This window comes from Schistocerca piceifrons, chromosome 2, assembly GCF_021461385.2.
Source record: "Schistocerca piceifrons isolate TAMUIC-IGC-003096 chromosome 2, iqSchPice1.1, whole genome shotgun sequence".
Lineage (NCBI taxonomy): Eukaryota > Metazoa > Arthropoda > Insecta > Orthoptera > Acrididae > Schistocerca > Schistocerca piceifrons.
Genome location: NC_060139.1, coordinates 269,159,859 through 269,183,166, shown reverse-complemented (window position 1 = coordinate 269,183,166; position 23,308 = coordinate 269,159,859). Strand labels below are relative to the sequence as shown.

The following is a 23,308-nucleotide window of genomic DNA, read 5'->3' as shown; positions in this document are numbered from 1 at the left end:
CGAATATTAAGCAATAGTTCGCCATAGTTGACCACAATATTTTACTTTTTTCTGTTGACGTCCAAAGCGTTTCGGAACCACAACTGCAATGTCGAAGACAGCGGTAACGTTTGTAGTTGGTACACCTGCTTCAACACTAATTATCTTTATTTGGCCACAATACGTTTGTATTCTGAAACATTCACAATTACTATTTCGTCGTGTTTCTCAGAGAGTTTAACCGATATGAGCCTTATTTGGTAGCACAAAGAAGAATTGCGTGTGACAATGTAGCGTGCAGAATGAGCTGGTGTGTTGTCGTGGAGTACAAACATGCCTTTATACAGCTTCCAACGGCGTTTAGTATTGGGAGCCTCCTTTAAGCTCGTCTACATATTTCGGCAGTATCCTCCTATGGCATTTTGCACCTTACTTGTATAATCTGTCAGTACCACACCACAGCAGTCCACAAAAAGCACTCTGCGTTACCCTGCCTGACGATAGTTGTGTCTTGGCCCATTTCGGCGGTGGTGAATCCTCGTGTTTCCACTGCATCCTTTGCTCCTTTATCTCAGCCCCATAGTGGTGCAACCAGCACCCGTCAGTGGTGATAAGGTGGCAAATGCATACAGCTGCAACATCGCGACTGCTGCTGCGTGCAGTTGGGTTTTTAGATTGATGTGAGCACACGCGAAAACCAGCGGGCGGCAAACTTTGTAATTTTCAAATTGTCATTCAAGACGCTTATAACCAACTCGTCATTAATTTCTTACTTCTTCCACTATTTCCTAGATTTTTCCAAGAATAACCACTATCATTACCATTGAATAATTGATTTCTAAGAGCTACTGCAAAATACTGCCATCCAAAGACACTACTAGAATTCTGTACAGAGAATATGCAAGTTTAGGCTTTTATGTATCTGTATATATGCAGACTGAAGCGACGAATGAAAATTTTTGCCAGGGCCAGGATTCGAACCCGTGTCTCCTGCTCACTAGGCACATGCACTAATCGCTACGCTTAATGAGCAGGAAACTCAGGTTCGAATCCCGGCCTTCGTACAAATTTCCATTCTTCTCCTCAGTCTGCATATATACGTCCTCGATGTTTGAGACTCTAAAAGGTCTCTGGAAACATAATTTTATTTGTTTATATTTATCTCACTGTATTGATACATTAGATATACATATTTTTTCAGCGAATGACACCAAGAGCCCACGAAACGTGGCCGAATGTCCTTATAAAGGGAAGACGTACCTGGAGGGCCAGTTCATTGAAGGAACACAGTCTGAGTGCATGAGGTGTGTGTGCCAGAAGGGATATGACGGTAAGTTAACGTTTTATCGTCTATAAACATGTTACTTATAGTCAAAATAAGTTGGTTCACTTAATGTAATATTTGCTAAATATGAATAAGGGCACAGAGCCAAAGAAAGATCCAGATTTACAGCATTTGTAGATTTAGATAAAGCCTTTATCGGCATAGGAGGAAAGCATTATTTGAATTTCTGAATCAAACTGGGATCAAATACATGAAGCGGAGAGTCATCTACAACTTTTGCAGACACTCTGCTGCACATATAAGTCAAACGACGCGAAGGGAAGGTGTAGTTGTGATGAGAGTGAAAAAGGTTTATTGTCGATCCCCGATGTTATTCAGCCTGTACATACAGCTTGCTGTAAAAGAATCCAGGGAGAGATTTTGAGTGGGAATTAGAAGTTCAGGGTGAATAAAAAAATGTGGGGAGTGTTAATGACCAGAAAGATCAGTAGAATGGAACTGATAGAGTGTTGTGTAAAATGGTATAAGAGGTACATTGATAAAAGTACACGGCTAATGGAGCATAGTGTAAGTCAGGCTATGCCGAGGGAATTTGAATGAGAAATGAGATGCTAAAGCATTAATGAGTTTTCCTAGTTAGTTAGTTACACGTTCCACAGATCATCTGAACGACTGTTTCATCGAAGCTATGGGGAACGAGCCAGTTTACAGGACATGTACCCACGATTAGGGTTAACATTAATGATCACATTATCACTTTATTCCTACTACTTGCTCATCTACCTGTCAGGCATTTTATATTATTGGGCAAATGATCAAAAAATTTTATTGCTGCATATTGAACTCCTCTCCGAGCCACTGACAGCTTTAACAATCGGTAATAAAGGTCTTTCTCACTCTAGTGTTGCACGTATGTACATAACAGTTCTTCTCAAATAGTGATGGATTATTTATGACGAAATTCACTAGCGAAAATATCTTTCGTGATGGCGCAATTAAAACGCCTAGCTCCTTCAAGAGGTTCCTCCATGACATCTGTGAGTGAACACCACATATTATTCGCAGAGCTAGCGTTTTTGAAATCAATACTTTCATTCCACATACTGAGTTGCCACAAAAATACAATTCCTTAAGACATTATTGAGTGGAAATATGCAAAATGCGTCAGGAAGTTGATACGTTTGTTTTCAAGACCAGCAATTGTACGAAGACCAGAAGTATTTGAACGAAATTTTTTGAGAAGCTCAGTAATATGTTTCCTCCAATTAACGTTTTCATCGATACGTACACCCATAAATTTGGAACTTTCTACCCTATTTATTGGTACATCATTTTGTAGGTATGAGTATTTGTTGCAAGTACATGCCGTATTTGGTCAGTAGAAGAGCTGCCGATGGATGAAGTAGTGACGATATAAAATTTTAAGAAGAGCAACATAGTATTTAAATGATAATTAATTGAAACCATCAGCTGCCGACAGATGTTGTTGATACACCTAGCTGCATACAGGCGTTGATATAACGGGGACAGTTGAAAATGTGTGCCCCGACCGGGACTCGAACCCGGGATCGCGTGCTTACATGGCAAATGCTCTATCCATCCGTTTTTTTTAATCTCATTGTGTTCGTTTTAGTTCGTTGTATCTGCTCGGGGCGGACGTTGCAAGACACCCGTTTCAGTTCGTCGTTGATCCATTAACTCAGTTTTTTTTTTATTACAGAGGGCAGCTACCCCTCGGACCGAACACGCTGAGTTACTGTGCCGGCTGCATCTGAGCCACCGAGGACACAGATGAACAGCGCGACTGCAGGGACTTATCCCTTGCAGGCTCCCCGTGAGGCATATCCCCATCGAGGTATATCAACAACACATGTCGACAGCTGAGGGTTTTAATTAATTATCATTTACTCTAGAGAAGCTGCACGTTCATCAGTGGTATCTGTTCTTTCGAGAACAGTTACTATCTTCAAATATAGTATTTGTTGAAAAAGTGCAATGCGTTAACGTCGAGTATATTGTTACAACTAGCTGACATTTTTGTTGTGTTCTGACTGTAGAAAGGCGAGTTCGGAAAGCTGTGGGTTCGTTTCACCAGTACCACGAACACAGATCCAGTCAGCTGAGCACAAAGCCCTGAGGATGGCCACTTGGAATAGTGGCCGAAACGTCGGACAGTTTTATATATTAACAATGCTGTCAACAGTCCAGAACAATTTTACTGACAGAGCTAAGAAGGTTTACCAAATAGTCTGGTTATCTTCTTTTTTTTATGCTTTCCATACCCTGACGGAAGCAGGTCAGGAGCCAGTCGCAGCTAGTAAGCAGGAGGAGGAGGAGATTTGTGTTTAACGTCTCGTCGACAGTGAGGTGATTAGAGACGGAGCACAAGCTGGAATTAGGGAAGAATGGAGAAGAAAATTGGCCGTCCCTTTCTTTAAAAGGAACCATTCCGTCATTTGCCATAACTGACTTAGGGAAATCACAGAAAACCCGAATGAAGATGGCTGTACACGGGTTTGAACCGTCTTCCTCCCGAATGCGAGACCAGTGTGCTAACCACTATGCCACCTCGCTCGGTGCAGCTAGTAACCAGCAAGTGAGGTATGTTGAGGCAGCGAAATGCTTCGACAGACAGTGAATTTGCTGACGTAAGTCAGGTGTCAGCTCGGTTGTGCAGCGAGTTTTAACAGCTGGACTGGTGAACATTGCTGAGGAGGCTGGCAGGAACGTGTAGGTGTCCAGAATTTAACTCAGGACCCTCGGAGACTGATCTGAGTATCAGGCGATGGCACAGTGGGGGTGACCTTTCCTCGAAGGGTCCTGTTCGATGACTGGAACTATCTGGGCTAGATGACGACTCGTAGATTAGCGGATTCATCTGTTTGGTGAAGCTGGTCGATGAGGCTGCAGTAGCTTCACCTATGGTTCGATTGGGGACTGGTGCAGAGACCGGGTTGCTCGAAGGCACGGCACTGAAGGAATGTTGTTACTGGCTGAGCTGGGAGTATTTATATTAGGCATGGTGGTTATCACTGAGACAACATGTTTTCGGTTATATTGAGTTTCTCCAGTGCCAGATTAACCTGAGTCTTAAAACTGCTCAAAATAACAGGTTTCTGAAATAGCCGATTTTCGATTTTTTATTCCTTTTACCTCCTATAATAAATATAGAAATGTCCTGCAAACAAATAAAAGGACACTTAGTCCGACCACCGTTCGCTGATTTTCCAGATGAGTGATAAGCGACTGAATACTACAACCAGCTCCGGTATTCTCCTATAGATTCTAACTTTTTGAAAATGTGCCCAAAAATCGTACTGTAATCGAAGACCATACAGAAAAGACAGTAAGTGTAAACATGCATCTCAATAACATAGAAGATAAGACAAAGCTGAATATCTGAATGAATAACCAGACCATTAAACGTGAAGTTAAACCTCGGTACCTTGGAGTAAAGCTGGACCGGTCCCTGACGTACAGAGCTCGTCTAGAGGATACAAAACAAAAACTGAAATCTAGAAATGCCATTCTTGCCAGAATCACCGGAAACACTTGGGGATGTGGTGCAACTAGCTTGAGAATTTCAGCCTTGGCACTGTTATACAGTGTGGCCGAGTATTGTACACCTGTATGGGCCAGAAGTGTATATATCCAGCTAAGAGAAACAATGAGAATAATATTGGGGGCACTTAGACCTACACCTATAGATTGGCTACCCGTACTGTCTAACATAGCACCACATGTAATCAGAAGAAATCAGCTACTGCGCCGGCCGGTGTGGCCGTGCGGTTCTAGGCGCTTCAGTCTGGAGCCGCGTGATCGCTACGGTCGCAGGTTCGAATCCTGCCTCGGGCATGGATGTGTGTGATGTCCTTAGGTTAGTTATGTTTAAGTAGTTCTAAGATCTAGGGGACTGATGACCACAGATGTTGAGTCCCATAGTGCTCAGAGCCATTTGAACCAAATCAGCTACTATCAAGAAAACACTGGCAAACTCAAATCTTCCTATAAACCAGGAACTTGATACCAAAATCGCCTGAGATCAAGGTCACCTCTATGGTAAACAGGGGAAAAGGTGTTTCCCTTCGACCCAGAAAATGAATGGAAAAGTTTATGAGGTAGAAGCACAGTAAAGAACTGAAAACTTGTTACTGACCCAAGCATACCAACAGAGGGCTTTAGGATTTCCAGAAGAGCGTGGACTGCGCTGAATCGTGTGAGGACAGGTGTCGGAAGATGCAGGGAGATGATGACAACATGGGGCCTCGCGAACGACCCTCAGTGCGAATGTGGATTCCACCAATCAATGGACCACTTGATCGAGTGTACTGTGCATGGTTTTAATGGCGAACTGGAGGATACACATAATCTCACGTACAATGCCATTGAAATGCCGGAAAAAATAAGTCATATTGTAATAAATTCTGTATTTTGTATTACGTAATTAAGTAATGCTGAATGTGTCGTTTTAATTCTGTAATGTCCTGGTTTAATATTTCGCCTTGTAAATACCGATCGAGTAAATAAATAATCCACATCTTTGCGTCCCGAATAGTCAGAGCTAAACGGTAAATGTAAATGTCGTGTGACTAGGGCCTCCCGTCGGGTAGACCGCTCGTCGGGTGCAAGTCTTTCGATTTGACGCCACTTCGGCGACTTGCGCGTCGATGGGCATGAAATGATGATAACTGGGACAACACAACACCCAGTCCCGGAGCGGAGAAAATCTTCGACTCAGCCGGGAATCGAACCCGGTCCGTTAGGACTGACATTCTGCCGCGCTGACCACTCAGTTACCGGGGGCGGACAGCTAAACAGTGAAAACTGAAGATGGAAAACTCTGTTTTTTTGTGTCAATTTGTCCGTTTTCGAGGTTTACAAGCAGATAAATGCATATCATGTAGGCACAGGCAACAGACCAGCTACTTTCTATTTTTATTGTAAACTATGAATGGATTGTTACATTTTAAGTTTTTCTGCTGACAAGGTGTCGCAGGTTTGTTTTGGCTTCTCCAATTTTTAATTTTATAAAGCAAGTGGAGCGTTGTACTTCACTTATACCGCGCTTCGTAAATTACTTCCAGAATAAGGACAGCATTCTGTAACACATCTAACGTCTAGACTATTTAGGGTAAGCCTGGCACACCGCGTGTACTTGCGTACCATCCAAAAGGCCACACCACGTGGTGACAGCTACATCATTGTCTCTGTAATGCTGTACCAGTTCTTACGCCATATGTTTCTTGCACGTTTCTATCGGCATTGTTATTAAAATAGCACTGATCGCTTATCCCGTTTTCTATAATAACGCAGCCGGCCGATGTGGCCGAGCGGTTCTAGGCGCTTCAATCTGGAACCGCGCGACCGCTACGGTCACAGGTTCGAATCCTGCCTCGGGCATGGATGTGTGTGTCGTCCTTAGCTTAATTAGGTGTAAGTAGTTCTAAGTTCTAGGGGACTGATGACCTCAGATGTTAAGTCCTATAGTGCTCAGAGCCATTTATAATAACGCAATATTTCTAAGCAATGGAAATGTTACGAGTAAATACTACATATTTTTAAGAGATTTATTTAAAAACCAAAAAAGTTGCGCTCCTACTTTGGCTCATTGATATTTCGGTTTTTTGCCCGGTTATTAGCAAAATATAAAAAAACACCTGTTGTAACTGGGACCGAACAAATACCGAAAAATACAATTTATTCAGAACTAAAATATCGGTATCGGTTTTAACCGGCTGGTTTTTCCCCGTCTCTAATTCATACTCGCTCCAGTCGTTTGTTTTATGAAACGTCGTCGGCAATAGAAACATCGTGTTGTGCCATAGTACGCAGCAATCCGGTGCACCAGTTCGGTGAAACTAGGCTTTGTTGGGTGCCGATCCAGTACTGCTTCATCGCCCAGCTGCAGAACTACATTGGTGGCCCGGCCAGCCATTTCTTGGCTGGTTGCGAAGGTTTTCCTGAAGCTAAGCCGCAACAATGTACCTAAGCGATGCGAAGTCTTCATGTCGCGCCTATGTTAAGTGAGAGACGGTAGCGGGCAGACAGTTTCAATGAGTCACAGTTCACGCATTACAGATGCTCTCTGATCACCCAGTAGCTAGCTGCAAGTAATTGCGTCTGTGGGGGAAAGGTGTCAGCTTCTTACGAACTATGAAACTATCAAATAGCTAAAGCATATTTTGGAAATAAAACTGGTTCAAAAATGGCTCTGAGCACTATGGGACTGAACATCTGTGGTCATCATTCCCCTAGAACTTAGAACTACTTAAACCTAACTAACCTAAGGACATCACACACATCCAAGCCCGAGGCAGGATTCGAACCTGCGACCGTAGCGGTCACGTGGTTCCAGACTGAAGCGCCTAGAACCGCACGGCCACACCGGCCGGCTATAGAACTGTAGTATTGAAATTATTACGACTGTCATTAATTATTGCTAATTTGTTTATTAATGTGAATGATGGTGTGAATGGAAAGTAAAATGTTAAATGAAGATTTTTATGTCTGTTAACTGAGTACACGGTAGCGTGATAACTATGACTGTACACCGAGAAAGTGAATTATACTCTCAGGGGAGTTTTGTAATGTACAACTAGCCGATTTATGGTATTGGGAAAACAAGAAAAATTTTACGATAATTCTTTTTTTAAAGAGAGAGTTATTTTGATTTTTGTGGAGTTTCTAAATTTGTCCATTTGGTAAACTGTTCATAAAAGTTGTGATCGTTAAATGTAAAAGACGCGCCATTGACCCGTTTAATACTAATATCGGATTGGCTAAGATGTGTATCAGTTAATCAGATGACAGTAAGTCCGTGTGTATTTTGTGCGCTAACGAATTGCTTTGTGAAGACGAAAGAGTTAGTTGAGACCTCATCCATCACATCATCACCATGTTCGGATGCAGGTTTAAGGAGCTCTGAATAGATGTGATAATTTTACAGAATAATGATTAAAACATGACCGTGGAATGCCGCAAAGTGGATTCAAACGTGCGAGAAAAAGGAACACATGAAATTCCGATTTTAATATGTAAACTGTGGTTTTTTTTTTTTAGAAACCAAAATCTGCGTGGCGTGTTGTACAAGGCGTGACTGCACACAGAACACTAGTAGGGTTCAAGTTGTGTAATATTTGAGCGAGCATTCTGTCATAAATAATCCGTTTCGTAATCATTTTGGTAACGGGTTTTGTTGGTTACCGTACGCTGGCTATTAGAGTTATTGTGTTTTGTAAGTGAGTGTTCAGACTAGAACTTCAGATTATTATGGGCTTGGCAGTGTCTTTTGTTTCAAACAAGTGCCAATATATCTAAGTTTTCACTCACAAACTACCTTTCAATCAGTCGCTCTGTTAACCTGATGCTGAAAACATTTGTTGCACCCATTACATTCGTATACTGCTACTGGTTCTACTTTTTCAGCAGAAGAACCTCATTCATTTTTAACAGGGAAGGTATGTGGATCGGACTGCAAAAGGAGAAATCAGTGCAAGATGAGTGAACATTACCTCTGTAGAATGAGCTCTGAGTAGTCAAGAGTTGTAAAGGTTTTGAAATGGGTGCTGCAGATGAATGGGTAAGCAACGAAGAGGAACTGGATCCAACCAGGAGGAAAAGAACTTTGTAGCACAATGTGACTAAAAGAAGGGATCAGTTTGGGGCACCAATACCAACAATTGTTAATTGTTAATGGAAGAGGTGGCAGAGAGAGGGGCTGGAGGGGGGCGTGTTGTAGACAGAGGCTAAGCAGCACGCAGGTTGAAGCAGAGGTATGTCGAGTACTTATGTGGAGATCAAGAGACTTTCACTACTTACACCAGCATGGAGAACATTGGTGCATTCTGTGGACTGAAGACTGCAATAGAAACACACGGAAACAGGCCCACAAAGTGACTGCAGCGCTTACATGTTGTTTACGAAGGTTATTAATTTATTCACGTCTCAGCAGTTATTAAATATTTTTCAAATTGATGTTACAGGGAGTCTAAAAGAGCCCTGGTGTCGCCGACAAAGCTGCGACTACAGTCTGTGGTGGACGGTTTCACAACTACAAAAATGTGCGCCAATTTTCGACGAAGACGACGCATGCTGTGCTCATGACTACCACTGTCGTAAGTAGCTGCAAATTAACTTGTGGTAGTTTTCAGTTGTAAGTTATGATTTATAAAACCAAATAAAAAAACACAAAAAGTCCAGATTCAAGTGCCATCAGTACAGTTTTAGTTGTGTGAACAACATAAGGTATTTAGTTCACTCAGATTACAAATCTCTTTATATATATTAAACAGTTTCTAATATATTGTGTTTTCTACGTTATAGCAAATGATTCATTTATATGTTTTATTCTTTTCGCAGCTTCCACTGATCCTATTGCAGTGCAGCATTCTGAGTCTTCAACACCGAGTGAAGGTCAGTCTCTAAAATATTTCAGTTTAAGCATTTAGAAAAACAGAAATAACGGTGTTTCGCTCTTTGCCACTACAGAATACAATAACTACCTTTTCGTGCAGCAGCAAATGTAATGAGTTTATATTGATCAGGATCCGAAGTCGACAAATCATTATGAAACTCTGAAGTTCAGGTATTTTCCTTAGTATCCAATATCAACATTCTACAAAGATCACAGCCTACCTTAAAACAAAAAGAAGGAGGGGAGAGTCAGATAAGATAACTAATTTGATAATTTACCCAGATTATGCTGGATGAAAGACTTGCACTTACATCATAACAGACCTCTATCGATTATCTGTCTGTGCCAAGTCCGACATTTTACCCAGCTATTCGTAACGTGGATCATGAGCAAACGTATGTTTTGAAGTCCATTGCATATAAATTTTTCATGTCACTTCGTATCGACGTTTGTGTAGTAAGTGTCCTTCATTTATTCACATTCTTGTTTTCCGATGAGCTATTTATCTCGAATGTTGTTTGAATTAAAAATACCGATGTTTGTTAAGATGCCGTATTGGACAGAGGCTAAGATAACGAAAGTAAGATTAATTAAAACAAAGCAGGAAGAAGAAGAAAAAGAAGGCAAATGAGGCCATCAACGGTAGGAAAAACTAAAAGAACCAAACTCTTAATTCTTATTCAAAAGAAACAGCCGTCGAGCCATTAGTTAAATTTTGAACATTTATCTTCCACTGATGTCACATAGGATCAAACAGATATCGATATGGATCTGGAAAACATTGATTATGGAGCAACCTGAATTATTTGTGGTGAACGAAGAAAAACCAACTGATGGTTCCATTTTATATACCAGCAATGGGTCCACGCCACACATTTTTACATTGATTAAATTCAAGCCAATATCATTCGTGGAAATGCGGTTATTCCGATTGGTTTTCTGATTAAATACGAAGAGTCCTCTGATGGCCAGCATTTTGTGACATTAGCATCGGACTACAAAAACGGTATCTAACAGTGCAACATTGTTCGTAAATTACCAACTTTTTACTCCTTCTGAACAGTTATTGCGTTTCGTTCACTAAGTCACCTTGTCTTTTGTCATTCGCTTTCTCTCACCAAAATTTAGCATATATGAAAAATACTGCCTAGTATCCTCCTGTATATAATATTGAAACGTAGGTAGTGATGAAGAGACAGAGCAAAGGTGGACCTCTTGAGAGGATCTAATGGAAGTTAGATGGATAGGGTGAAAAATGAGTAGGTACTGAGAGAAGTGGAACAACAGATTTTCAATGAGACTAATGAAGAGAGGGAAAAAGTTTGATAGAACATATGTGAAGACAGGAGGAAGGACTTTTAAGATACATTGTATGATCAAAAGTATTAATACATTCATTAGTGAGTAATAATATAGGATGTATCTACCCTACATCTTTATGACGTCTTGAACTATGTTTGGGACACTTTCAGTGCGCAGTCAGAATGTCTGTGAAGGAATGGCAGCTCATTTTCGTTCATGATCTGAAATCAGAGAAGCTACTGATGATGGTTGCTGTTGTGTGGAGCAAAGTCGACGTTCTAAGTCATCCCAAAGTTGTCCACTGGTTTCATATCGGCAGTCTGAGCACTTCAGGACTTATACAATGAAGGCTTTCACGACCGAATGACATAGCTGCTGGTAAACCTCTCGGTATGTAAGGACGTGGTCCAAGAAACTCTTCTCCTCCTGACGATTCGTCAAAGACTGCGCTGGACATCCTCAAAGGGGCCCCTCCAATGAGTCTTGCCGACTGACTGGTCGGACGTCCGAAAGCGACATAAATACTGTAGGAATGGGGGCGTGGTGAAAGTAACATGTGATGATCAGAGATAATCCTTGTCAGAGGTTAAACTTAACTATCGATTGTCGTCTTGACAAAGATAACAATTAACTATCGATTGTCATCTTGTCAGAGATAAAACTGTCTAGCAATTCTGCAGAGCTACCGTCCATATGTCGCTAAGTTTCATTGCCTCCTCTTTCCTATTAAAATCATCCTGATACTTATAAATTTCAATGGCTACTCTACATAGTCGTTGAAAATAATTTGACGTTGTAGATAAAACTTCTGTTTCAGAAAACTTCACTTCGTGGTTTCCTGACTGAAGAGCATGCTCTGTTACGGCTGATTTGTCTATTTTTCCTAGTCTGCAAAGATTTTATGCTCTTTTAGCCCTGTATTTACGCTCCTCTTGGTGGCTCCAATATAAACTTTACCACACGTACATGGAATTTTGTATACACCACTTGTCGACAGAAGAGGGCGTTTATCCTTCACAGAACAGAGTGCTTGACTTATTTTCTTTGTTGGTCTAAAGACCGGTCTGATGTCATGTTTCTGTAAAGTCTTACCGATCTGATCCGTTACTTATTTAATAAAAGGGAGAGAAACTATATTTTTCCGTCGTTGTGGTTCATACTTGTCTTGTGGTGTATACAAAATACCGTGTACGTGTGATAAATTTTATACTGGAACCACCAAGAAGAGCGTAAATACACGGCTAAAAGAGCATAGAAGTCTTTGCCGACTAGGAAAAATAGAGAAATCGACTGTAGCTTCAATCAGGAAACAACGGAGTGAACTTTTGTGAAATAGAAATTTTATGTACAACATCAAATTATTATCTACGACTGCGTAGAGAATCTACTGAAATTTGTAAGCATCAGGATAATTTTAATAGGAAAGAGGGGGCAATGAAACTTAGCGACATATGAACGGTAGAATTGCTAGACAGTTTTATCTTTGACAAGAGGACAATCGATAGTTAATTTTTATTTCAGACAAGGATTATCTCTGCTCATCACGTGTTGCTTCGACCACCCCCCTTTCGTACAGTATTTATGTCGCTCTCGGACGTTCGACCGGACAGTCGTCAAGACAGCAGAGAAGCGCCTCTGAGGATGTCCAGCGCAGTCCTGGACGAATTGGCACGTACAGAAGAGTTTCTTGGACCACGACCTCACATCCCGAAAGGTTTACGAGCAGCTACTACAGGACTTGCTGTTGTCCACAAACCAACGTTTCACAGTTGCTGCTTAGGACACGGTGCACTGGTTGATACAACCATCGTATCCGAACTACTCCTCTACTGCACGCAGTACACAATGCCATAAAATGTGGTCATATCCCTCCGCATTTAATGTTTTCCTAAGCGCAATAACCACGAAAAACATTCCCGTGCTCCCTCTGTATATCATTGCTGGGCTACACAAGATGTCAGATAACGTTCTTCAAGAAATCGGAAAACTCAAGTCCTTCCAACGGATTGCCACAGGATATAGTGTGGTTCATCACTCCAAATCACTCGTTTCCAGTCAGCCACTCTCCAGTGGTGTTGCTCTTTATACCACCTCAAGCTTCACTTAGCACTGTCTACAGACATGTGTGGCTTACGAGAACCTGTTCGACTGTTGTACCTCATTCTTCTCAACTCCCTCCAGTCAGTCACTGTGCTAGCTGTTCTGCGGCCAGCACTTCGGAACTCACGAGTGATTCCTTCCACTAATGTCATACGATTCTTCACAGTCACCGTCGGGAATGCTCGACAGTCACTGTCCGTCAGTAGAAGAGGACTGCCTGGTCATGGTTTAGCTGCGGTTGTTATCACTCCACAATGATGTCACCATCAGTCGCCTTGTGCAGCTTCAAAATGGTTCAAATGGCTCTGAGCACCATGGGACTTAACATCTACATCTACATTTATACTACACAAGCCGCCCAACGGTGTGTGGCGGAGGGCACTTTACGTGCGCTGTCATACCTCCCTTTCCTGTTCCAGTCGCGTATGGTTCGCGGGAAGAACGACTGCTGGAAAGCCTCCGTGCGCGCTCGAATCTCTCTAATTTTACATTCGTGATCTCCTCGGGAGGTATAAGTAGGGGGAAGCAATTTATTCGATACCTCATCCAGAAACCTGGACAGCAAGCTACACCGCGATGCAGAACGCCTCTCTTGCAGAATCTGCCACTTGAGTTTGCTAAACATCTCCGTAACGCTATCACGCTTACTAAATAACCCTGTGACGAAATGCGCCGCTCTTCTTTGGATCTTCTCTAACTCCTCTGCTAACCCGACCTGGTACGGATCCCACACTGATGAGCAATACTCAAATATAGGCCGAAAGAGTGTTTTGTAAACCACCTCCTTTGTTGATGAACTACATTTTCTAAGGACTCTCCCAATGAATCTCAACCTGGCACCCGCCTTACCAACAATTAATTTTATACGATCATTCCACTTCAAATCGTTCCGCACGCATACTCCCAGATATTTTACAGAAGTAACTGCTACCAGTGTTTGTTCCGCTATCATATAATCATACAATAAAGGATCCTTCTTTCTTTGTATTCGCAATACATTACATTTGTCTATATTGAGAGTCAGTTGCCACTCCCTGCACCAAGTACCTATCCGCTGCAGATCTTCCTGCACTTCGCTGCAATTTTCTAATGCTGCAACTTCTCTGTATACTACAGCACCATCCGCGAAAAGCCGCATGGAACTTCTGACACTATCTACTTGGTCATTTATATATATATATATTCTGAAAAGCAATGGTCCCATAACACACCAGAGGTTACTTTAATGTCTGTAGACGTCTCTCCATTGAGAACAACATGCTGTGTTCTGTTTGCTAAAAACTCCTCAATCCAGCCACACAGCTGGTCTGGTATTCCGTAGGCTCTTATTTTGTTTATCAGGCGACAGTTCGGAACGCCCTCCGAAAGTCAAGGAAAATGGCATCTACCTGGGAGCCTGTATCTAATATCCTCTGGGTCTCATGAACAAATAAAGCGAGTTGGGTCTCACACGATCGCCGTTTCCGGAATCCATGTTGATTCCTACAGAGTAGATTCTGGGTTTCCAGAAATGACATGATACGCGACCAAAAAAACATGTTCTAAAATTCTACAACAGATCGATGTCAGAGATATAGGTCTATAGTTTTGCGCATCTGCTCGACGACCCTTCTTGAAGACTGGGACTAACTGTGCTCTTTTCCAATCATTTGGAACCTTCCGTTCCTCTAGAGACTTGCGGTACACGGCTGTTAGAAGGGGGGCAAGTTCTTTCGCGTACTCTGTATACTCATCTGAGGTCATCAGTCCCATCCTTAGAAGTACTTAAACCTAACTAACCTAAGGACATCACACACATCCATGCCCGAGGTAGGATTCGAACCTGCGACCGTAGCAGTTCCGGACTAAAGAGCCTACAACGGCTTGGCCACCGTGGCCGGCATGGAGCTTCAGCAGGGTTGAAATGCCCCTGATGGGTTTGTTACTTAAGCGACATGAAATGATTAGTCAACGTTCGAAGTCAGTGAGCAGTCCTGCCAGACTCATTCCGCTTTCTCTGATACGTTATTGGAAACACGATATTACACGTCTCTAACACTGGCTCGCCCGTTCTCGCGACATGTAGTGGTCATCTACGCACTAGATAGGAACGTCTAGATAATTTTCATCAGTTAGTGTTGGTGAAAGATAAGAGGACACAATGTAGCGTATTGTGTTAATTAACAATAACAAATACCTTATGGATACTATTTGTGCTTCAGCTTTCCAGTAGCATAAGTTGTGAACTACTGGTTCATTTGCAACTCATCCAAAGAGTAGAAACAAACATTACCCAATTGCTGTTACTCAATATCTCTTCCGTAACATGCAAACATTTAAGTACGTCTGGGGAATTCGCGTCTCCAAAGATTATTTTACGCACCGGATGAGTTCCAAACATAGAATCATAAATCTCTGTCGAAGCGGACCAGTTATTCCTGTATCATGTACATATTGTGAATAGACAATAATTCGATGTAAACACATTGGCTACATAAATGGAAAATGAGTAATCCTACGTTGACTGTTCTGAGTGCTTGCCACAATTACTGTCAACAATAAGGATAGAGTGACACAAATGTCTCATTCGTACTAATGGCAGAACCGTAATTACTTCCTTCACATACAAAGGAATTATTATTTTCAATTTTACAAAATGCACCGAAAAATAAAGCTCACGTTATTAGAGCAGTTCCCGTATTTCTGTTCATTTATCAGTTCAATGCCTTTATCCTCCTACTCAAAGACTTGCCAAGAGATTTCGGCTTTAGTCAATTTTAGCACGTGTTGCAGTTCTAATTCCTAGTTTGATTTTGTAGGGGCTGAAGGAATGTAAGGTGCTATGAGTGACCTTAACTGTCACCGCGACTACTGCGACAGAGAATAAAACGGTCGATTCAGTGCTAAGACTGTCGGTGGTCTGCGTTTACCTAACACAATATTTCGACGTCGTACCTCGGCGTCTTCATCAGGTGCTTCGTGTGACTGAACGACAGGCTGACCGTGTCCCGTATTTATGCCTGGACTGTGTCTGGTGTTCCCTACGCCGTCCGGTCCCGCTGCGACCGTCTCGGTTGGTCGCCAGATGTTCCGTCTTGCGTCCGCGCCCGCTTGCGCTATTTTCCCCGGTGGCGGCCGTTTCATGGCGTTTCCTACTAGGTCCGCGTGCGCCAGGCGCGTTTCTCGCACTGTCGACAGGCTGCGTTTGCTGTTGGTGACCGTTCCGACTTTCTCCAGCGCCCCTGCCATTCTCCTGGTCTTCTGTTTTCTTCCGTTGTTTTTGTAATATGTCCAAAGCCGAGTTCCACGCAGTGCTGAGTTGGTATCCAGCTTCCCGGTTTATCAAGTTCTCTGTCATCTTGATTTCAATCGATTCAACGATGACGCTGTCCCAAAATTTGGGGGTATAAGATCCTGGTTTTCCCATAATTCATGGTGTGCTGAAGTTCCAAGCAATGTTCTGCTATTAGCGATTTAGTGGCTTGTCGTAGCCTGGTATGCCTTTGGTGCTCTTTACACCTTCTATCAACGGTCCTGGTGGTCTGGCCAATGTAAGACATACCACATTCACTTGGTATATGGTAGATACCAGGTTTTCTCAATCCCAGATCATCCTTCACCGTTCCAAGAAGCGCCCTGATCTTGTTTGGTGGGCAAAACACACTCTTGATATTGTGCTTTTTCAGTATTCTGCTGATATAGGTTCTGCATATTGAGTTAGATAAACTCATACCACCGGCAGTACACCCGATTCCACGAGATGTCACAAAATCGCCAGGAAAGTCTAAGATATTACGGTGCTAATACTGTTTCCCTGTTGGGCAAAGAGGATTACTCACATGCTGATCTTGCTGCTGGTGGATGTGAAGACTATCTCGTCATCTACTGCAGGCGTTTCTCCCAGAAGCAATAAAATAATCAATGACAAAGGGTTATGGGCCAAATGTGCACTCAATGAAAGACAGTGAGTAAAGTTAATTAAAATACATTAAAACTTAAAAAAAAAACACAAATATGAGGTAGCGCTGTTACACGTTTTCCCGGGCGCGATTTTGAGTGGCTTAAGGAGATGCCGGCCTGATGTAGGACAGGAAATTCAACGAGAAGAAGTACATTAAATGCACAGTGAAAGCTAACAATAATGTAACCCAGTTCCGAGAGAGTGCGAGAACCGATTGTAATGAGGTGACAGAAGTCATGGGATACCTTCTAATATCGTGTCGTATCTCCTTTCGCCCGTTGTAGTGCGCCATGGATTCAACTCACTGGAAGCCCCGCAGAAATATTGAGCGATGCTGCCTCTATAGCCGTCCATAATTGTGAAGGTGTTGCCGGTGCAGGATTTTGTGCATGGGCTGTCCGTGGTCAGATGATTCGCTCGAATTGTCCAGAATGTTCTTCCTACCAATAGCGAACAGTTGTGGCCCGGTCACGTGGCACAGTGTCATCGAGAAAAATGCCATCGTTGTCTGGGAACATGAAGTCCATAAACGGCTGCAAATGGTCTCCAAGCAGCCGAACATAACCATTTCCAGACAATGAGCGGTCCATTCCATGTAAACACAGCCCACAGCATTATGGAGCCACTACCCACTACCAGTCTGTTCACTGCCTTGTTGACAACTTGGGTCCATGGCTTCGTGTGGTCTGTGCCACTCTCGAAACCTACCATAGCCCTTACCAACTGAAATCGGAACTCATCGGACCAGGCCACGGTTTTTCAGTAGTCTAGAACAGATATGGTTACGACTCCAGGAGGGGCACTGTAGACGATGTCGTACTGACAGCAAAGACACTCGTGTCGGTCATCTGATACCATAGCCCATTAAGGCCAAATTTCGCCATCTGTCCTAACGGATACGTTCGTTGTACACCCCATATTGATTTCTGCGGTTATTTGACGTAGTGTTGCTTGTCTGTTAGCACTTACAAATGCCACTGCTCTCGGTCATTAAGTGAAGCACGTCGGCCACTGTGTTGTCCGTGGTGAGGGGTAATGCCTGAAATTTGGTATTCTCGGCACACTCTTGATACTGTGTATCACGGAATACTGAATTCCCTATCGATTACAGATATGGAGTGTCGCATGCGTCTACCTCCAATTACCCTTCCGCATACAAAGTCTGTCAATCCCCGTCGTGCGTCCATAACCACGTTGGACACCTATTCACACGCAGCACCTGAGTACAAAAATGACATTTCCGCCAATTCACTGACCTTTTATACCTTGCTTACACGGGACTACCGCCATTCGCATATGTTCATATCGCTATCCAATTACTTTTGTCACCTCATTGTATAAGAAATAAATGGCGAAATCTAGAGTTGCAAGACATGAGTTCTGAAACGACTGCATGACCAGGAGCAGTACCATAATTTTATCACATGACTGCCGTTGGAGTCACAGTAACGAATGTATTCGATACAGTCTGCGTGATTGCATGCTAGCAACCACTGTAGTTTCTGCTGGCTTCCTGCCATGAACCGTGTTGTATAATACTAGCCGGTCTTCGTACCAGGTTTCTCCCAAGTATGAAAGCAAGAGAAGTGTTATGAAGTGGTGGCAGCTTCCGAGAGTCTGTTGTCAGCAAAGAGATATGTGTTACAAATACAAGTGACAGCACTCGAATCGCGGACAGAGGGCGGCTCTATGTTATTTGTCGCACATTCGATAGTGTGTTTCCAAGTGAGATGAAAAGGTTCCCACAGCCAACTTAACCATGAGTGGAGGACGTAATGGTCGTTGTGTCCCCAGAAAGGTGGGATGGTATCGCAATTTGAAATTCAAGTTGGGAGATCTTCATGGGCATCCGTTCTCCGAACACTGTTGATGTTCCTGCACTTCAGCATGGCTGCTGCTTACATTCGAATGTAAAAGCTCTAAACGTTGAGAATATCCACCACCTTGCCTACATATTAGATTAACTGAAGAATGGAACAATTATTGTGTCCCCTCCAACCGATAGTCATCTAAGCAGGGAAGTCATCGGGTGGATCTGTTGGTCAGAGATGATTAGTCTTCGTACATAAAACGATTAATTTAATTTTATAGCTTTTTAATTAACTAACTGACAATTTTGTACTTTTTTTTTTTTTTTTTTTTTTGGTCATCAGTCTACTGACTGGTTTGATGCGGCCCGCCACGAATTCCTTTCCTGTGCTAACCTATTCATCACAGAGTAGCACTTGCAACCTACGTCCTCAATTATTTGCTTGGCGTATTCCAGTCTCTGTCTTCCTCTACAGTTTTTGCCCTCTACAGCTCCCTCTAGTACCATGGAAGTCATTCCCTCATGTCATAGCAGATGTCCTATATCGTGTCCCTTCTCCTTATCAGTGTTTTCCACATATTCCTTTCCTCTCCGATTCTGCGTAGAACCTCCTCACTCCTTACCTTATCAGTCCACCTAATTTTCAACATTCGTCTATAGCACCACATCTCAAATGCTTCTATTCTCTTCTGTTCCGGTTTTCCCACAGTCCATGTTTCACTACCATACAGTGCTGTACTCCAGACGTACATCCTCAGAAATTTCTTCCTCACATTAAGGCCGGTATTTGATACTAGTAGACTTCTCTTGGCCAGAAATGCCTTTTTTGCCATAGCGAGTCTGCTTTTGATGTCCTCCGTGCTCCGTCCGTCATTGGTTATTTTACTGCCTAGTTAGCAGAATTCCTTAACTTCATTGACTTCGTGACCATCAATCCTGATGTTAAGTTTCTCGCTGTTCTCATTTCTACTACTTCTCATTACCTTCGTCTTTCTCCGATTTACTCTCAAACCATACTGTGTACTCATTAGACTGTTCATTCCGTTCAGCAGATCATTTAATTCTTTTTCATTTTCACTCAGGATAGCAATTTCATCCGCGAATCGTATCATTGATATCCTTTCACCTTGTATTTTAATTCCACTCCTGAACCTTTCTTTTATTTCCATCATTGCTTCCTCGATGTACAGATCGAAGAGTAGGGGCGAAAGGCTACAGCCTTGTCTTACACCCTTCTTAATACGAGCACTTCGTTCTTGATCGTCCACTCTTATTATTCCCTCTCGGTTGTTGTACATATTGTATATGACCCGTCTCTCCCTATAGTTTACCCCTACTTTTCTCAGAATCTCGAACAGCTTGCACCATATTATATTGTCGAATGCTTTTTCCAGGTCGATAAATCCTATAAAAGTGTCCTGATTTTTCTTTAGCCTTGCTTCCATTATTAGCCGTAACGTCAGAATTGCCTCTCTCGTCCCTTTACTTTTCCTAAAGCCAAACTGATCGTCACCTAACGCATTCTCAATTTTCATTTCCATTCTTCTGTGTATTATTCTTGTAATCAGCTTCGATGCATAAGCTGTTAAGCTGATTGTGCGATAATTCTCGCACTTGTCAGCTCTTGCCGTCTTCGGAATTGTGTGGATGATGCTTTTCCGAAAGTAAGATGGAATATCGCCAGACTCATATATTCTACACACCAACGTGAATAGTCGTTTTGTTGCCACTTCCCCCAATGATTTTAGAAATTCTGATGGAATGTTATCTATCCCTTCTGCCTTATTTGACCGTAAGTCCTCCAAAGCTCTTTTAAATTCCGATTCTAATACTGGATCACCTATCTCTTCTAAATCGACTCCTGTTTCTTCTTCTATCACATCAGACAAATCTTCACCTCATAGAGGCTTTCAATGTATTCTTTCCACCTATCTGCTGTCTCCTCTGCATTTAACAGTGGAATTCCCGTTGCACTCTTAATGTTACCACCGTTGCTTTTAATGTCACCAAAGTTTGTTTTGACTTTCCTGTATGCTGAGTCTGTCCTTCCGACAATCATATCTTTTTCGATGTCTTCACATTTTTCCTGCAGCCATTTCGTCTTAGCTTCCCTGCACTTCCTATTTATTTCATTCCTCAGCGATTTGTACTTCTGTATTCCTGATTTTCCCGGAACATGTTTGTACTTCCTCCTTTCATCAATCAACTGAAGTATTTTTTCTGTTACCCATGGTTTCTTCGCAGCTACCTTCTTTGTACCTATGTTCTCCTTCCCAACTTCTGTGATGGCCCTTTTTAGAGATATCCATTCTTCTTCAACTGTACTGCCTACTGCGCTATTCCTTATTGCTGTATCTATAGCGTTAGAGAACTTCAAACGTATGTCGTCATTCCTTAGTACTTCCGTATCCCACTTCTTTGCGTATTGATTCTTCCTGACTAATGTCTTGAACTTCAGCCTACTCTTCATCACTACTATTTTGTGATCTGAGTCTATATCTGCTCCTGGGTACGCCTTACAATCCAGTATCTGATTTCGGAATCTCTGTCTGACCATGATGTAATCTAATTGAAATCTTCCCGTATCTCCCGGCCTTTTCCAAGTATACCTCCTCCTCTTGTGATTCTTGAACAGGGTATTCGCTATTACTAGCTGAAACTTGTCACAGAACTCAATTAGTCTTTCTCCTATTTCATTCCTTGTCCCAAGCCCATATTCTCCTGTAACCTCTTCTTCTACTCTTTCCCCTACAACTGCATTCCAGTCGCCCATGACTATTAGATTTTCGTCCCCCTTTACATACTGCATTACCCTTTCAATATCCTCATACACTTTCTCTATCTGTTCATCTTCAGCTTGCGACGTCGGCATGTATACCTGAACTATAGTTGTCGGTGTTGGTCTGCTGTCGATTCTGATTAGAACAACCCGGTCACTGAACTGTTCACAGTAACACACCCTCTGCCCTACCTTCCTATTCATAACGAATCCTACACCTGTTATACCATTTTCTGCTGCTGTTGATATTACCCGATACTCATCTGACCAGGAATCCTTGTCTTCCTTCCACTTCACTTCACTGACCCCTACTATATCTAGATTGAGCCTTTGCTTTTCCCTTTTCAGATTTTCTAGTTTCCCTACCACGTTCAAGCTTCTGACATTCCACGCCCCGACTCGTAGAACGTTATCCTTTCGTTGATTATTCAATCTTTTTCTCATGGTAACCTCCCCCTTGGCAGTCCCCTCCCGGAGATCCGAATGGGGGACTATTCCGGAATCTTTTGCCAATGGAGAGATCATCATGACACTTCTTCAATTACAGGCCACATGTCCTGTGGATACACGTTACGTGTCTTTAATGCAGTGGTTTCCATTGCCTTCTGCATCCTCATGTCGTTGATCACTGCTGATTCTTCCGCCTTTAGGGGCAATTTCCCACCCCTAGGACAAGAGAGTACCCTGAACCTCTATCCGCTCCTTCGCCCTCTTTGACAAGGCAATTGGCAGAATGAGGCTGACTTCTTATGCCGGAAGTCTTCGGCCGCCAATGCTGATTATTTATCAAAATCTAGGCAGTGGCGGGGATCGAACCCGGGATCGAAGACGTTTTGATTATGAATCATAGACGCTACCCCTAGACCACGGGTTTTGTACTTAGTAGCAGTCAACTCAGAATTTAGTAAACAACACTTTTATGTTATCGAAATTGCAGAATTAATTTTATCTCTCTCTCTCTCTCTTTCTCTCTTTGTGTTTCGAAATGGACATGGCATCCGTTGTGCCTTCACTACGTGCAGCATATGTCTATCAAAATTCAATGAGCTACAGTTTTCAGCTTAATACTTTTTCTGCACGAGTATACCTATGCTTAGACTACATATTTGTTTATCTATAATCAAGAAATAACGATGTACTTACAACTTTAAAACATTGCAGGTGGGCAGTGCGCCTTTGGAGACCACAAGCTGAAGATTGGCGACTACTTTATGTCATCTGGGAGAGACTGTATCAAATGCAAATGCGACACGCCACCATTTATAACCTGTGTGAAGGTTCCTGTCAACTATTGTCCTGTATCCAAGAAATAAGACAAATTCATGAGGCAAATCTATCGGATATTTATTATAAGCGACAAGGCCTATACATCATTGGAGAAAAAGTGTGACAACAGCTTGTAATTAATATCACATGGAAAGTAAAGTTTCAAAAATCTGCACCTAAATGTTATGGATTTTATTAGCTACCCCCAAACCATGTCATGTATTCAAAAATTTAATATAAAAATCAGTACAAAGGTATCGTAAAAAGGATTACAGCAGTAATCTGTACTGTACGCATTACAGTACATTTTAAAATGAAATGGCAACTTGTATTTTTATTACCTGTAGATAATATTCTAGAAATGAAATGGTTAAATTAATACAGATATTTTTAATGTGTAATAAATAAGAAAATGTCCTATTTCTACAGCCACA

General features: G+C 42.3%; 1 protein-coding gene across 1 annotated transcript in view; it reads left to right on the top strand.

Moving 5' to 3' along the window:
- The window catches only part of LOC124777241, a 62,508-nt gene extending 39,453 nt beyond the window's left edge, over positions 1-23,055 (top strand). Inside the window, exons 5-8 of the mRNA XM_047252568.1 lie at positions 1,181-1,309; positions 9,247-9,378; positions 9,623-9,676; positions 22,770-23,055. Coding sequence (XP_047108524.1) covers positions 1,181-1,309; positions 9,247-9,378; positions 9,623-9,676; positions 22,770-22,921 — 467 coding nt within the window. The 3' untranslated portion in view covers positions 22,922-23,055. The remainder of the gene's footprint in view (positions 1-1,180; positions 1,310-9,246; positions 9,379-9,622; positions 9,677-22,769) is intronic.
- Positions 23,056-23,308: the final 253 nt, after the last annotated feature.